Below are 15292 nucleotides of genomic sequence, written 5' to 3'. Positions count from 1 at the left end.
ACAAATTCTATCTTTTGGCAAATAATATCCCGTAATATTCATAAGATAATCGAATTATTTCCGTCCTACCATAACTCAAACGCGAAATCTTTCTTCAAATAGAGAGAAACCTCCTGGGAATAGACGCAGCAGTCTTTGCGCCTCTTACAAGGGACGCAGTGGCTGCTGCGCCTCTTCCCAGGCCCTTCTTTGCATGTTTTACGTATCTTTTTCATATCTTTCCGAGATTCACTTCCAAAGAGTCTCCGAAACCCTAATTCCGTCGTGTGATTAGTATAAATAGGAGCTTTCGTTCCTCATATTTCTCACGCGAGTGTCCGCCCTTCTCTTCTCCCTTTGCATTCTAGACTTCGTTCTTACTAATTGGCGCCTACGTGCTTGGACTTCCGACCACGTAAGCTCGGATCTTTCCGGGTACCAGCCTCTCCGTTGCATGACCGACCAATTTGACCAACTACACCAATAATCAACTTAATTAATCAATCGTTTTCCTCTTACGAGGGCACTCTCTTTGCATTCGCGTCGAGCATTCACTAGTCGATATCTTAGTTAATCTCGTTCCGTCAACATGTAAGTCTGAGGGTGTATAATCCTTATTTATTTATTGTACTTTTATTTATCGTATAATCAATTGTAAGATTTATGTCGAAAATACCATTAAAACCGATTTCTATAACCGTCTTTAAAACCTCTTTTTACGAATTTTCAGAAGACTGACAGTCGAGAAAAGACGCAGCAACTGCTGCGCCTCTTCGAAGGAGCGCAGTTCCTGCTGCGCCTCTTCGTGAGGCTGCCGCAGTTCCTGCTTCTTTTCTTCTTCCTTCGTCCTCTGTTATTCGTCAAAGTTTTATTTGTTTTCGTTTGTTTTGCTAATTCTTCGTCATAGTCATCAATAATCACATGTATATTATTCCTTCATCATTAACATGTTTAATTCATCAAATTCAACTTAAATCCCTTATAATCAATATTTGCGGGTTTTCGTCGTTTAACTCAATTCGGGTTTTAGAGATTCAATTCATTCATATTGAGTCTCTGGAATTCACCGTTGACATATTTGTATCTGTTTTTCATCAATTCGTCATCAATTCGTCATGTTTAATCTAATTAGTTTGTTTGTTTATTTATTCGTTAATTATTCGTTCATTCATGTAAATTAATCCATCTTAATTCCGTCTCATTCATGTTTTACTGTTTTTACGACCCATTCATATGTTAAATAACCTGTTAATCACTTTCATCCGAGTAAATAATTTAATCATCCTTTAAATTCATCAATTGACATTAACGGCTTGCAAATACGGCTTCACAGCCAGAACCGAGCCAAGAACAGACGCAGCGTCTGCTGCGCCTGTTCCTGGCTGAGTTCTGTCTCTGAACTCCGTTTCTGCCTTGACTTAGTTATTTAGTCTACGTATTAATTAACTATTAACCGTAATATCACGCTAATTTCTGTTCGTTAATTTATTTCTTTTATTTCTTTATTCTTTTTCTCAAATCATCCGTTTTAAAGGTATTTTCGACATAAATCGCCTGTTCCAATGTAATTATTGTAATTTTCGTTATTGTAATTTATAGTTATTGTATTTCTTTTATCATTTGTATGTTTTCATATGTAAATGAGCATTAAATCCTACTTAGACCCTAATTGTATGCTAATTAATTGTTCACCGACTTAGTATTAATCTTCACATGCTAGGATCAAAACTTGGATGTTGCATTGCATGCATATAACCGACGATATATCGAGTATGAATAACTTCCCTAATCATTAGTAGAGGCCGCTATCGAGGCGGGTGGGATTAGGTGTTCGATCAAAAGAGCTTCCTAATACGTACCCTCACCCCTTACTCCAGATCTCCGTGAGCACCCGTGTTCATTGGCATCCACGAGAGTCATTCTAGACATAGAATGCTAAGGGTAACGATTGCTTAGTGTTCATGTCACTACTTTGTGTCTTGACATGACACGAGGTATTCGAACGGTTCCAATTTCCCATAAAAATTGGTGGCGACTCCATACAAAATGCAAACGCTTGTTTTTTCCGACCTTCACCAAGCGCCCCCGTGGGCGGCCCGCTGTCCACAGAATGAGAAGGGTTAGTAATAGGATTTGAAGCAGCATTATTGAGAGATATGATGATGATTATTATGGCACAACTTCCTAACATATATATTAATTAAAAAGCAATTAACTCAACCCACACATTGCTTAGTATAAATACATTGCATATCTCAACTAACATTTCCATTATCTCATATATTCATCTCCAAACTCTAACTCAAAAAACAAACTCTACTTAATCTTTCAAAACAAACTCAAAAACTCCAACAAAATGAATGATTTCATCCTTAAGACTCTTACCATGATCGAGAACAACAACAACTTCATCCGCCGATTCCTCCATATTGAGGAAAGTTTCAGAGCTACCTTGCGGATGCTCGATCCGCACCAAGCACGCCAAAGAAGATGGCTTGACGGAGCAAAGGCGGCGATTGCGGCTATATGACGATATAGCAATCGCGAACGGAACCTCCAAATAGCCAAGGAGGAGAGGACGGATACGATAGAGCAGAATAAGATCCTCTATGAAAATATAAGAATTGCATTTTTACATATGTAATTTTTTTTTAATTTATGTATTTATAAATATATATATATATATATATATATATATATATATATATATATATATTAATTATGTTTATCTTACTTCTTCATCTTGCTTCTTCATTGTTTTACTAACTAATTATGCGAACAATACTTAAACAAATAACATAATGGTCGATAAAAACACATACATGCAAAAGAAATAAATAGAAAAAGAAAATAATGACGATGAAACTAACGAAAGGATGGCGAGATTTACCTCGATAAATACGAACGTAATAGACGATGAAATCACAGTGACGGCGAGAAGATAAAGCGACGATGAGAAAGAGAGAAATAGAGAAAGAGAGAAAGAGAGTGTGTATGTGTTTTGTGTTTGTTTGTCTGCTGTGTTTGTGTTTGTGTATTAAGGGTTGTGTTTTGTGGGCAGCAGCAGACTGCTTGTTTGTGTGGTTTATAGTATGGAAGGTATTGACAACGGTTATTAAACAACAACCGTTGTGAAATATGTTTTAACAACGGTTGTAAAAAACACCCGTTGTTAAATAAGTTTTAACAACGGGTTTCAACAATAACCGTTGTGATTACTTTTCACTAACTTTGCGCCAATTTTGCGCCAAATTATTAACAACGGTTGTGCATGTGTGACCCGTTGTTAAAACTACTAACAACGGTTTTTATAACCATACCCGTTGTAATTGATTTTAGTAAAATTCGCGCCATACATTCTACAACGTCTATTGTGATTTTCGTGAATAATCGTTGTTAAAGGGCCGTTGTGGTTGCCTGTATTTGTAGTAGTGATACAGGGGAAAAGAGACTGGGACAGATATGGTTTAAAGCTCCTCATGTAAGAAGTTTAGTTTCTCCTGTTCGAGTCCTGGAAATGGGAAATAAGCTAAAAAGAGGTAGTGGTAAGCAAATTTATGATCATTCTGATCTCATGGGCTTTAGTCTTAAGAGAAAATGGGTATTAGAGACTTTGAAGTTGGATTATGATGCTTCCGAATATGAGCTTTTCAACAACATGTACAAATTCATGCGGGAATATGACGATCAACCATTGTGTTGAGTGAATTGAGCCGGGATAGAATTTCAAAGTTATGATCAAACCGTAATGTAATATGGCGTTATAGAGAATTTTATTACGGTGTTTAGAGTTATTGGAGACTTGGAGAGGGTATTGTGGCGAGAGAATTGATTTATATTTTAGTCATTTTTATTAAATTATTGGATTTGTGCTTCGGCGTTTTTGAATAATAATGATTCATTTTAAATCAAGGCTTTATTATTATTATTGTTGTTGTTGTCGTCGTCGTCATGTTAACAATTTTCATTATCCGGGGCGAGAGACCTTTTTAGCCTTTTTGGTTTCACCAATGCATTAGGAAGATTTGGCTGTCTTGTGTGGTTACGAGAATTTATGCTCACGCTTAACTGTCTTGCTCACGATTATTAAAATTTATTGTGAGCATGACGGTTCTAATTGTTCAACAACGTGTGAACAAATGAACAAGGTCAAAAACAATACCAGACGTAACTAATCTTCATCATTTAGTACGCTTTACCAAAGTTGTCTTACTCTAGTGATTAAGACGGAGGTGTTATGGATAATAGGCCTCAGATTCGAATCCCCCATCCCCTCTATTGTAATACATATTCATTCAATTTTTTCATTCTTTATAAATAGAGACCCATCTTTATATAAGCATAATTTTCTTTATTTTTCATACGATTACGAAAAAAAACTTTTTTTGAGAAACATTTTTGTAAAGTGATAACCAAATACCCTCAATTTTGTATGCAGATTTGACATTACTTTGTTTAAAAAAAAAAACTCACTTTTGAGTCCAACCCGTTCAAACATATAAAGTGGCTGATCGTTATACGTAAAGTCTAGCCCTATTCAAGCAGTCTTCTATGAAACAATTTTACGATAAGCAGTAAAACTAGTCTACAAATAAAATCCTCTATATACTAAATGAATAGGAAAAACTCAAAGTTTCCCGCCTAAAATATTTCCCTTATTTTGATATAATCTCTTATTTCTTTTTTTATTTCAATATAGTTCCCTATTTAAGATTTACTTCTATGTTTTTTGATAATAATAAGTTGTAGCTAAAGGATATGCTATTAAAAAAATTATAAAACAATATCATTAAATTTGTGTAAAAACCTTTTTTCATTAAAATACACATTTCATGTTATGAATATTACTTATATTGTTTTTTTTTTTCCTTTCAAATCAAAATACAATGATGAAAAACGTTAAAAAATAATGAATTGTCAATTTACACTCTAAAAGGTAAAGTTCTAATAATAAAGTATGTCATTATATAATTTTTTTCATTAAAATTAATCTTTTCATCAAATTATATAAATTTTCACTAAATATTACACTATATTATTTTAATTAAAGTATAAATAATATAAAACTATAAACTATTAAACCTTTTATTCATGCTATTATCTGAAACTGACTTGACTCATACTATTCATACTAATAGCGGATTAATTTCAAAGATAAGCGATTGCAAAAAGCGTTATAAATGGCGATTTTATCGAAGGTTTGACTAGCATATTATAATTAGCAAAAATTGATTTGAGTGTTTGGTAATTGGCAGATTACGATTAGTAGATTGTTAGTTTTCTTTGTAAAATGGAGAAAAATTTCCTATTTTACAATATGCTAACCAATATCTTTGGGGTAAGATATTGTAAAACAATATTGACCCCAAATATGTTGTTTCAATATGTCATTTTAAAACACTAAAATTAGCATATTGATTGGTCAAACATGCTAAAAGCCTTGAATATGCTAAAATTTGGCCAATATGCTGTTTACCAAACAGCGCCTTAACTATAAATCGTTTTGAGTACTTTCATGACAAAAAATAATTGAGAGAATTTATAAATTGGAATCATTAGCTTTGTGGTATAAAAAATACTTTTTCAAAAAAAATACATTTTCAGCACATTATTCAATTCTTTTGGATTAATTTTAAATTTATTTTTTTTTTCTAGGAAAAAAATACAATAACTAGAAAAATGAACAATTAATTAGACACCATTATTATTTTACACTTCATTTTTACTCAGTTTTTTTGAATAATTTTACAATTCAATTTTTTTTTCTCATATAAAAATATAATGACGTAAAATATTAAAAAGTAATAAAGTGTTTATTTGACATGATTAAGTAATACAAAAATAAAAATTCTACAAAAACTAAAGTATGGAAAATGGCTACAAAGAACCCGTTTTACACAATTCTTGTGTAGGGTATCTTTACACAAGTATTTGTGATTCAGCCCGATCCGTAATTATTAGGACGTGTTTACATCGTACAAGACCTGAAACCTAGGGGGTGTTTGGTTCGCGCGTGGGTATGGGCTTGGAATCAGGAATCATACCCGGGTGGTATGGGTTTGGAACTTGATTCCTCATACCATGTGTTTGTTTCAATTTCGGGTGGAATGAGATCGAACTTCATCAAAGTTAAAAAAATCTAAAATACAACATTGAAAATAATTATTTTTGATACTAAAAAATCATGAAAATGAAGAGTTAATCAAATAAATGTAAAAAAAATTTATTTAACATGTTCCATTTAAGTTTTTTTTCATGTTTTTTGGTTTTATTACTTGATACCCATGGGTATCAATCTCATACCCACCTCTCCCCTTGGGTATGAGAAACTCATACCTCATGGGTTTGAGGTATGGGTATAAAACCACTATTTTTGCCAAACAAACACTTGGTATGGGTTTGGCGCATTCCAAAGTCCAAACCCATACCTCATACCTTTATGAGTTGAACCAAACACCCTGGGGATTTGGGAATATAACAATGTATCGATAAAACCGACGAAAAAGATGAAGGAGAAGAAGATGAAGAAGAGGTATTTTATGTAATTAAGTAATTTTTTATTTAGAATCTTGTGTATAAAACACCAGTTTGAAGTTCTGAGTAGTTTGTGTTTGATTAATCTTACACAGGAAGTTGGAAGGCACCTATGGAGATTCTAAGCCCAAAACCGGGTAACTAACCTAATTGATATTCCCTTTGTGATAGGATCCTTCTGTATATATAAATAGATAATTACAACACTTTGTTTGATTGGTTGATGCTTTCGCTTTTTTACTAGTTTGTTTTAACTCATTTGACTATGTTATTCAAATTAAATTAAATTTTCATTCGGGAGGGAATATTATTCGATTCATTTATGATATGTTACAGCAAATTTATTTTTATTTCTGTCGTCTTTAGATGGACTCATTCTATAATTTGTGAACAGATGTGGAGTTATAAAGTCCATCAATTGAACTTTTGATTGATTGTTGCTTTCACTTTCTGTATGAGATGGGAGTATTTCATTTATTTTGAATGATTGATGCCTTCCCCTTTATTTTAATTAGGGAGGGACTAGTTCATTCATTTATTTTGATAAATGTTGTAAAATGAGCAGAATGTTATTATATTAGGCAATAATTGTTGCAGTCAATCTAGTTTCATTTCCGTGTCTTTAGATGGACTCATACTATAATTTGTGAACAGATGCGAAGATATAGAGTTGGGTTCGACGGAGATTTCTAAGGAGGAGCTTGCAAGGCTGCGTTATAAGAATAATACTCCTTTCAAGTACGTACATTCTTAAACCATTGCGTTCTTGCCTTTACTTTGCTTTTGGAGCTTGTGGAATCCCTGCATATATATTTATCACTTTCTTTTAATGAATGCCTTTCAGACAGCGCCATAGAGAGATGTTGAACAAGGATAGGAAGGATTGGGAGGCTAATAAGGAACGGATATTTCGTGACCGGGATATTGGTTGTGCAAAAGCAGCAGTAGAATTCTACAACAAGAAACACGTATGTTTGTATTATTTTATGCTTATTCTTTTTTCTAGCTGCTCCTTGTTCCGGGGATTTTCCGGCCCATATTTGTTTTATCAATTGTTTGATCAGCTCTTTTTTTTTTTTGTTCAGGGCACTAATTATATAATTGTTGAAACCCTCGGAAGCTATGCTGCAATGTTTGATGGACTTCTCTATCATTGCAACTTCAGAGCTGAGCGTGAATGTGTAATCAATTCTGGAAGACGCCCCTCACCTAAACTCTTCTTTGCCGAGTTACTTAATCAACTTGATGCCGATTCTGTCAAGACCTGTGTTATCTTGGATAACCCTGATCCTTGTAAGTATCTCAGAAATTTTCTATGAGCTTTTTATTATTGCTATAGTGCTACCTTATGTCTCTTGCTGAGGGCTGCTTTTGCGAATGCCTTTTCTTCCTCCTAATGGTATATAGCTAGACTGATTATACGTGCCAAGGATTAGTAAATCTTGCTTAAAATTTCTTCCCATCATTTAGATTTCTTAAACTCATGAAATAATGGGCAATTGCATTCATTACACGTAGCTGGTAAACAGCAATATACATGACACATGATTAAAGAACTGACTTGAAATGTTTCAGTTCAGTTACCTATGTATTCCGGATATAATTATGTTGTTAACGCGTTGTTCTCACATGTAAATCTGCCTAGTATGGAGTATAAGTTTTGGTGATAGATGGCATGGAAAATATGTGTCTGCTTGTATTAATGTATTGTGCTTCTCTACGAGATAATACATGAGGTTTGAAGCAGTCATCAGTCATCAGTCATCAGTCATCACACGTGGCTGGTAAACAGCAATATATACGAAACATGATTAAAGAACTGACTCGAAATGTTTCAGTTCAGTTATCCATGTTTTCCGGATTTAATTATGGTGTTAACGCATTGTACTCGCATGTAAATCTGCCTAGTATAAGTTTTGGTGATATATGGTTTTCCCTAGTTATACTTGATTACGAGACCATTCATATTTATTTCCCAGTTTTATTCTTTGATCAATCCCACATGATTGTTTAACTTTATATGTTCAGGTTACCGTTTTCCCCGTGGCTGTAAAATATGTCCAGATCTGCTGTGGCATCCTGTCAACTACGTTAGTAATAGTTGGATTCCGGAGAAATGAGAGGGTGATACTGCTTGATTCCTTGCAAACAGACGTGGTTGGAGGTGAACTTGTATTATATAGACTTAATTAGCAGGGTAAAAGTCTGACTTATATTATATTATGACTTTTAATGTTGGTTCCTCGTGAAACCTGTCAAGTGTTAACTGTATTAAGTTTGGTTGAGACTTTCTTAAAATTCTGATGATTTTAAACATGAGACTGCTTGTTGTTTGCTCTTATGTACATTTTTCATAACTTTATTTATATATTGTGTCCGAAATAGTCGGATTAAATTTGAACATCGAAGTTAGTACAAGTCTACGTTATAATTCATCTTTTTTTTCATCTTTCTTTTTTGCAATAAATCTTACATCAAGTTTGAAGTATAATTCATCCGAACAATGTCAAAACATACCATGGGACTCACGACTAACTCAAGCTTGACTCGGTCAAAGCTTGGCTCGTGCCGGCTTGGTTCAAGTTCAGGCTCGATTCAATAACTTAACGAGTCAAGTCGGGCAAAAATTCGCTTGGCTTGAAAAGCTTGCGAGGAGCTCAAACAATTGTGTGATAAGCTTGTAAGCATGGATCACTTGTTTTATATATAACGACCCGTTTATCACCCGATTCACTTGTTTTATCCACGGATGGTGGTTGGGTGAATAACGAATAAAAAGTTTCACGGATGACAGGCGAATAGGATGAGATTTTAAAGCAACGGATCACGGATGGGTGACGAAGATACAACCGACCCAAACCCGATATATTGACATCCCTAATACCTGACAAATACGGAGTAGTGAACAACACTTATCAAATCAAACAGGAAGTCTCATTATAGACTGGGATATGTCTATAATGAATGACGGTTCGGATCCCTCTTATAAAAAAGCAAGGGAACCGACCCGTCTCTTATTATATACTGATATCTCCGTTTATAATTAGAATTTGTGCAAATCAATATACTTGGCTGAACCACTCTTGAGATCCTCTATCTCACTTTTATGTCTCATTTGTGTCTCACATATATCAAAATGATCATATAAAGGAATGAGATAGGGGATATTGCCCAACACAAAATTTTCAGTGAAGACGGACACTATCCGTCACAAGCTAAAGACGAATAATGTCCTTCACACAATATACAAGTGGCAATTAAACGTAGCAACTGATTACCCAAAAACTCCAAAATATTTCAGAGGCGTATACGAGTATTTGTGTCTGGGCAATGTCGATTTTGGGGTCGATCTTTCGTTAAGGTTCTTCGCATCTCCCTTATCATCTTATTTTCTCGTATTGAGTTTTGTATATTGATACTTGTTTTCTGCGTGTGTTGTGTTTGTGTTCAGATATTGGTTAATTTCTTCAACTTTCAAAGGAATTTTTAACTGGTTATCGTTTTGTGATTTGTAATACGAATACAAATACGATACGATATAAATTTAATTGTGTGTCAATTCAAAACAGAAATTCTGGTTCACTTGAAAGGAATAATTAATTGGGTTTCCATCGAAAAGAATTAATTTTGGTGCCGTTGTCGCGGAGGTTGTTAGTAGTTCAATGGGTGATAATGAAATTGTTGGACCTAATAATATCCCAGAAGAATTGGTTTCGGAGATTTTATGTTACCTTCCAGTGAAATCGTTGATACGCTTCACAATTGTCTGCAAAACATGGTTGCGTTGTATCAGGAATGACCATCAATTTGCCATGAAGAATTATCTTATTCAAACTACCTCGTCGTCTACGGTGTTGGACAATGTTGATTACATGTTTTCCTATGTTAGCAAATCTGGTAACCCATGTTTGTACTCTTTCACCAAATCAAAATCATTTCGATTTTCAACCAAGTTCGAGTGTTTACCTGATCTATCAATAGAGATATCTAACTCCTGTCATGGCATTATCTGCTTTCATTTTTGGAGAGAGGGGATCTTATTGTGTAACCCGTTAATTCAAGAGATCGTCTTGCTGCCACCATGCCCAACAAAGACGACATATAATGGGAAAAAAGCACTTGGCTTTGACCCCATTCAAAACGACTACAAAGTTGTCGCTATTGACTTCCCGAGTAAAGATAACTATCTTTGCACGGTGAACCTGTACTCTTTGCGCCATGGACATTGGCGAAAACTATATTCTAGTATTTCTCCTCGTTGCAGTTACGGATTAGAGGGGGATGGCGCTTCAAATGCAAATGGAAGAATCTGCAATTGGTTGTTTGATAAAGAAGTCGAGTTTGGAAAAACCGAGCTAACCTTGCTATCATTTGACATGGGAGAGGAGGTTTTGAAGGAGTTTCCCATTCCAAAATGTGAACATGAAGATCCTCATAGTCATACCGACGATCATCAACTCTTATCCTCGACCAGATGGCAAGCTTGCCTTAGCTGTCTCCATCGTAGTAGAAATTTCAACCGTGGGTTTATTATTGATGTATGGGTACTCAAAGATTGTATTTGGAGCAAGGCAATTGTTGTTAACTTTCCGGACCATGAGCCAATTGAACCATCGCACTTTTGGATAAATGACAACGAGTTATTTGTTAATATACAAAAGGGAAACATGAGAGAAGTGTTCCATTACGAGCTTGGCACCCAACAACTTAAGCGCACTGGAAGCAAGGGTTTTTTTTGCACTACGAGGGGTTATATGGAGAGCCTAGTCTCATTGAAGCATTTCATGTCACCCCACCATGAATGTAAACACAATGACACGGGTAAATATGTTTTGCGTGAAATTAGCAGAAAAGGTGTTCGATGGTCTCGTAGCTTCAACTTGATTCAGGCATCCAGATGATTGTCCAGATATCAACTTGCCCCTTGTATTTTGCCTGATGCCAAATTTTCATTTGAATAGGCATTCAAATGATCATGTAGTGTCGGAGATTGTTTCAAGGAAGGTATACAGATTGTTTCTAAAGTTCAGTTACGAAGAAGTTCATACTTACATTTGCATCCAATGTATTTGATCTTTTTTTTTTTTTTTTTGGCAGCCGATCAAAAAAGTTTACAAGGTAGAGTGACCCATAGCGCTTTTTGCAAGACTATGCGCCCTCTTATTAAGACCCATAGGTAGAAAACTAATATTTAAACAATGAAAAGAAGATGCAAGACGAGAGTAATCCTCCAGAATTCCAGTAATATGATGTGCCTTTTTTCGAAGCCTGCAATTTGACAAACCAGTTGAAGACAGTCAGTAGAGATGCCCAGGTGAAGCAAGCCTTCTGCCAAAGCCCACTCCATAACCAGTTTAACCCCCAAGCTTTCCGCTTGGAGCGGGGATTCAGCCATAAATCTTTTTCGTCCTTCATAAAAAGTAATCCCCTCGGTAGAACTGACCGTCCACCCCACCGCAGCGTCATAGGATGAAGACCAACTCGCATCCACCTTAACACCTACCGTTTGGCATGACCCATGTTCACCAACCAAATAAAAGGGCTTACCCTTCCGCAGCAGCTGTTTACCTTCCTCATCCTCCATAATTGAGGCCTGGTTAATCTCCCCCTTTACTCCGGCGCTCAGCTCAGCGCTCAAGGCAGTTGCCACTGTTTGTGACCAAAGCCTAAAGAAGACATTTGGGGTAAAGGTATTACCTCTGAAAATAATATTGTTTCGCAGAGTCCAAATGCTCCAGATAGTTGCTAAGAATTGTAAAATTCTTGAATCCCCTTCCTCGAGCTTTCCAAGATAGAGAATCCAGTTAATAATCCATCCATCAAGTGCCACAATCAAACCTTGATCAGCATTAATTCCAAGTGTAGTTCCAGTCCAAATCCTATTTGTGACATAACAATCTCTAAAGAGATGTTCCAGGGATTCCACCTCATTTGTAGAGCATAAAAAACATGTAGCCACCCCTGACAAGTTTCTTCTTGCAAACTCCTCCCCCACTGGCAGGGATTTCGCCAAAATCTTCCATAGTAAAACTTTCCACGCACTCGGACCAGGAAGCCGCCATAGACTTCGTTTACAAAAAAGCAATGTATTTGATCAAACTCCTTATGAAAACTTCAAAAAAAAAAAACCGAATTTTGCATCTCGCATGTTAGTATATGAATGGATTTTTAATCTTATCAATTACGGAGTAGTTGATGTTGTATTTTGACATTATTCTATATATGTCATTATTGATCGGGAATCAATGAACGTTTATTGATGTTTGAGTTTATGCTCGCTTATGTTCTCCTGGTTTTTATTTTTCTCACTTTTTTTTCAAAATAATACCATTCATTAGAAAAATTAAGAGAACACCATAATATGGTGATTTTCCTTAAAATAACATGTCACACTTATGGTATTAATTAATATAAAGAAGATGTTTGTTATAATATAAGTATGTTATATTTTGGTAACTATTAAAAGGTAAATAAATCAAACTAGATTTCCAAAAAAAATATAATATTCCATAAATATCTTGATGTGTAATTTAAATGATAAATAATAATGATTCCTCTTAAATAATATTTTAATCTAATATTTCAGATTTATTTTAATATATAACTCTAATACAACTAGATAATCAACTAATATGATAGTAACTACCCATATGAGTAGTAAAAGCAACAATTATAGAAACAGGAGTAGTGAAAGTCATAGTAACAACAACGGGAGTAGTAATAACAATAATGAATGTGAGAGTAGTGAAAGAAAAAATAATGATGGCGGGGAAGTGAAAGTAATAGTAGTTACAATACATGTAATGAAAGTAACAATAGAATTATAGAAACAACGGGGAGACTATGAAAAATTAGCTAACAATTTGATTTTAGGAAAATACTCCATCTGTCCCGGTCATTTGTTGTCCTTTTTCATTTTGGGGTGTCTCAGTCATTTGTTGTCCTTTCTATTTTAAGAATGAATTTGATGAGTAATTTGATCATTCACACTCAATTTATTCCACTTGTCATTTAGTAATTGGCCCCCTCCCCTTTCCTTGGTCTTTGTGCCAAAACCAAAGGACAACAAATGACCGGGACGGAGGGAGTATTAATTTATTTAAATATATGAGTTTGAGAAAACTAACGGGTTAACCGTAAAAATAGCAGGAGTAGTTAAAGAAACAACAGTAACCAAAGAAGTAGTGAACGTAATAGTATTAACCGGGATGTAGTGAAAGGAGTAATATTAACCGCGGAAGTGGGGAACGTGTCTCATAAATTGTTGATTAATTTTACACCAGCCGGACATCAAATCTAGTGTTGTTTAATCTACTTACTAAAATTCTTGTGTAAATTATATTATACAAAAACTTGTGGTCCGGCCCGTTTCGTAATTATTAAGACGTGTTTAGGTTGAATAAGAACTTGAAACCTATTGAAAATATTACCTAAAGCAATTTTTTTTCCTAATTACCAGCAAGCCTTCCATTGTGTAATCCCTCTTTATTATACAAAACTTGAAAACTGCATGTTTTCTAAGGGTGATGGAAAATCCAGGATTTACCAGCAAGCCTTCCATGGTGAAACTACAGAAAAATCATGCTCCAAATTCAGGTAAATTCAATTTTTGTGTTGATTTTTGTTGTTTGTAACACGATTTATGGATCATCCGGAAATAGTCGTTTTTGTGTGTTTTTATAATCCGGCGATGTTGCCTATATATATGTATCACGTACATGGTAGTATGGTACCACCTTATATTGGATTATCGATTCGATTCATATTATTCATATACTAAAGAGGTACTTCCTCTGTCAATATAAAAGTAAAAGGTATACAATTATATCGCAAGTATATGTTGAAACATTGCCGAGTTTAATACTACTTCGTATATTAGAATATTAGATCTCAAAATTTTAAATTGTCTACGAAACTGTCTAATTAATCTCTTGTGTATGAAATCCTGATTAGCCAAATTTGGTCAAACATGCTCGAAGAAGGAGCGAAAGAGGATGGTTGGAGGGTATTTTGATAGGCTGCCATGTGATATACTGCATAATATTGCACTGATGCTACCGTTCGACTCAATCATACAACTAAGGCGCTCGAGTAAGTTTTGGTACAACTGCCTGAGAGACCCTAAGTTTGTTGATTTGCAATTAACTCATGCACTTCAGAATTCTCGTGGCTGTCTTTTTACTGCAGCCGACAAAAATCGTATGAATTATGAAATGTATACTCTGGAACAATCAGGATCTCATCTGACTACCTCTAATATCTCTAATTACTCAACCGAAAGGTATGGGTTTCGGGGTTGTCAATCAAGTGGAGGTTTGATATGTGTCTTCTCGAGTAAATCGAAGAGCTTTCGTATTTTCAATCCCCATATAGGACAACAAGTAGAAGTTCTTGATGTTCCTAAATTTAAAGAATGCATTCACTTCGGTTGGTGGTTCTTTAGTTATTCACCGTCCATCAAAGAGTATAAGATTCTTAAGATCGGGGTATCAAGAGAAGACGAGACTAGCGAAAGTAGTAGGGGTTGCAGAATAATCAAGTTATTGGCTGCGATTACCACACTTGGTTCCAACATTTGGTGGGAAATACAGAATGTTCCCCCTAATTTGTCTAATTCATCTTTCACAGAATGTCAAGGGACATTGTTTTGGATAACGAGGTCCGGTTTAACATTATTTGATATTGTTTCCGAAAAATTTCATGAAATTCCTGGCCCTCCAAGCAAACCTGTTCTTCTGATACGTAATCGTGGTCGATGTGTACTGGTGATAAATAAGGT

The 15292-nt window shown here is 35.0% G+C and overlaps 2 protein-coding genes across 2 annotated transcripts; both read left to right on the top strand.

Moving 5' to 3' along the window:
* Nucleotides 1–6410: 6410 nt before the first annotated feature.
* On the top strand, nt 6411–8852 carry LOC141586248 (uncharacterized). The gene is made up of 6 exons (XM_074407419.1): nt 6411–6511; nt 6609–6650; nt 7168–7251; nt 7358–7481; nt 7599–7806; nt 8542–8852. The coding sequence occupies exons 1-6, from the start codon at nt 6486–6488 to the stop codon at nt 8631–8633; spliced, it is 576 nt and encodes a 191-aa protein (XP_074263520.1). The 5' UTR covers nt 6411–6485; the 3' UTR covers nt 8634–8852.
* A 1323-nt stretch (nt 8853–10175) lies between these two features.
* On the top strand, nt 10176–11414 carry LOC141587487 (F-box/kelch-repeat protein At3g23880-like). The gene has a single exon (XM_074408970.1). The coding sequence runs from the start codon at nt 10176–10178 to the stop codon at nt 11412–11414; it is 1239 nt and encodes a 412-aa protein (XP_074265071.1).
* Nucleotides 11415–15292: the final 3878 nt, after the last annotated feature.

This window comes from Silene latifolia, chromosome 6, assembly GCF_048544455.1.
Source record: "Silene latifolia isolate original U9 population chromosome 6, ASM4854445v1, whole genome shotgun sequence".
Lineage (NCBI taxonomy): Eukaryota > Viridiplantae > Streptophyta > Magnoliopsida > Caryophyllales > Caryophyllaceae > Silene > Silene latifolia.
The sequence above is the reverse complement of the archived record's forward strand: the minus strand, read 5'-3'. Positions and strand labels throughout refer to the sequence as shown.